General features: G+C 34.7%; 1 protein-coding gene across 1 annotated transcript; it reads right to left on the reverse strand.

Moving 5' to 3' along the window:
- Window positions 1-1,155: 1,155 nt before the first annotated feature.
- On the reverse strand, window positions 1,156-2,622 carry LOC132561661 (uncharacterized; the record flags this gene model as incomplete). Its single annotated transcript, XM_060226362.1, has 3 exons — window positions 2,520-2,622; window positions 1,422-1,441; window positions 1,156-1,206 (listed from the first exon to the last, which is right to left on the reverse strand). Coding segments are annotated over exons 1-3 (174 nt in total), but the record flags the coding sequence as incomplete, so codon positions are not given.
- Window positions 2,623-2,829: the final 207 nt, after the last annotated feature.

A 2,829-nucleotide genomic window follows, 5' to 3' on the forward strand; every position in this document is an offset into this window, starting at 1 on the left:
ATAACGATGAATACAAACCACATAACGATGAATACCTTCCACATAACAACGAATACATACCACATAACGATGAATACCTACCACATAACGACAAATACATACCACATAACACCGAATACATGTCACATAACGACGAATACATACTACATAACGACGAATACCTACCACATAACGATGAATACCTACCACATAATGACGAATACCTACCACATAACGATGAATACATACTACATAACGATGAATACCTACCACATAACGATGAATACATACCACATAACGACGAATATCTACCACATAACGATGAATACATACCACATAACGATGGAAACCTACCACATAACGATGAATACATACCACATAACGATGAATACATACCACATAACGATGAATACCTACCACATAACGATGAATACATACCACATAACGACGAATACCTACCACATAACGATGAATACATACCACATAACGATGAATACCTACCACATAACGATGAATACATACCACATAACGATGAAAACCTACCACATAACGATGAATACATACCACATAACGATGAATACATACCACATAACGATGAATACCTACCACATAACGATGAATACATACCACATAACGACGAATACATACCACATAACGATGAATACATGTCACATAACGATGAATACATACCACATAACGATGAATACATACCACATAACGATAAATACATGTCACATAACGACGAATGCCTACCACATAACGATGAATACATACCACCACATAACGACGAATACCTACCACATAACGATGAATACCTACCACATAACGATGAATACATACCACATAACGACGAATACCTACCACATAACGATGAATACCTACCACATAACGATGAATACCTACCACATAACGATGAATACATACCACATAACGACGAATACCTACCACATAACGATGAATACATGTCACATAACGATGAATACATACCACATAACGACGAATACCTACCACATAACGACAAATACATGTCACATAAAGATGAATACCTACCACATAACAATGAATACATAACGATGAATACCTACCACATAACGATGAATACCTACCACATAACGATGAATACATACCACATAACGATGAATACCTACCACATAACGATGAATACATGTCACATAACGATGAATACATACCACATAACGATGAATACATACCACATAACGATGAATACATACCACATAACGATGAATACATACTACATAACGATGAATACCTACCACATAACGATGAATACATACCACATAACGACGAATACATACCACATAACGATGAATACATGTCACATAACGATGAATACATACCACATAACGATGAATACATACCACATAACGATAAATACATGTCACATAACGACGAATACCTACCACATAACGATGAATACATACCACCACATAACGACGAATACCTACCACATAACGATGAATACATACCACATAACGATGAATACATGTCACATAACGATGAATACATACCACATAACGATGAATACATACCACATAACGATGAATACATACCACATAACGATGAATACATACTACATAACGATGAATACCTACCACATAACGATGAATACACACCACATAACGACGAATACATACCACATAACGATGAATACATGTCACATAACGATGAATACATACCACATAACGATGAATACATACCACATAACGATAAATACATGTCACATAACGACGAATACCTACCACATAACGATGAATACATACCACCACATAACGACGAATACCTACCACATAACGATGAATACCTACCACATAACGATGAATACATACCACATAACGACGAATACCTACCACATAACGATGAATACATACCACATAACGACGAATACCTACCACATAACGATGAATACCTACCACATAACGATGAATACATACCACATAACGACGAATACCTACCACATAACGATGAATACATGTCACATAACGATGAATACATACCACATAACGACGAATACCTACCACATAACGACAAATACATGTCACATAACGATGAATACCTACCACATAACAATGAATACATACCACATAACGATGAATACCTACCACATAACGATGAATACCTACCACATAACGATGAATACATGTCACATAACAATGAATACATACTACATAACGATGAATACCTACCACATAACGATGAATACATACCACATAACGATGAATAAATACCACATAACGATGAATACATACTACATAACGATGAATACATACTACATAACGATGAATACCTACCACATAACGATGAATACATGTCACATAACGATGAATAAATACCACATAACGATGAATACATACTACATAACGATGAATAAATACCACATAACGATGAATACATACCACATAACGATGAATACATACTACATAATGATGAATACATACTACATAACGACGAATACATACCACATAATGACGAATACATACTACATAACGACGAATACATGCTACATAACGACGAATACATACTACATAACGACGAATACATGCTACATAACGACGAATACATACTACATAACGACGAATACATACCACATAATGACGAATACATACTACATAACGACGAAATCATCTTACATCACGACGAAATCATCTTACATAACAACGAAATTATTTCTACGTTACCACGAATCATCTCAAATTATAACGATAAATCATCTTACATAACAACGAAATTATTTCTACGTTACCACGAATCATCTCAAATTATGACGAAAAGATCTCGAATTGTGATTAAAACATTCCACTTTACGAATTCATCTCAAAAATGACATTTTAA

Source organism: Ylistrum balloti, unplaced genomic scaffold, assembly GCF_031769215.1.
Source record: "Ylistrum balloti isolate Yb309-2 unplaced genomic scaffold, AGI_CSIRO_Ybal_v1 Utg371260, whole genome shotgun sequence".
Classification (NCBI taxonomy): domain Eukaryota; kingdom Metazoa; phylum Mollusca; class Bivalvia; order Pectinida; family Pectinidae; genus Ylistrum; species Ylistrum balloti.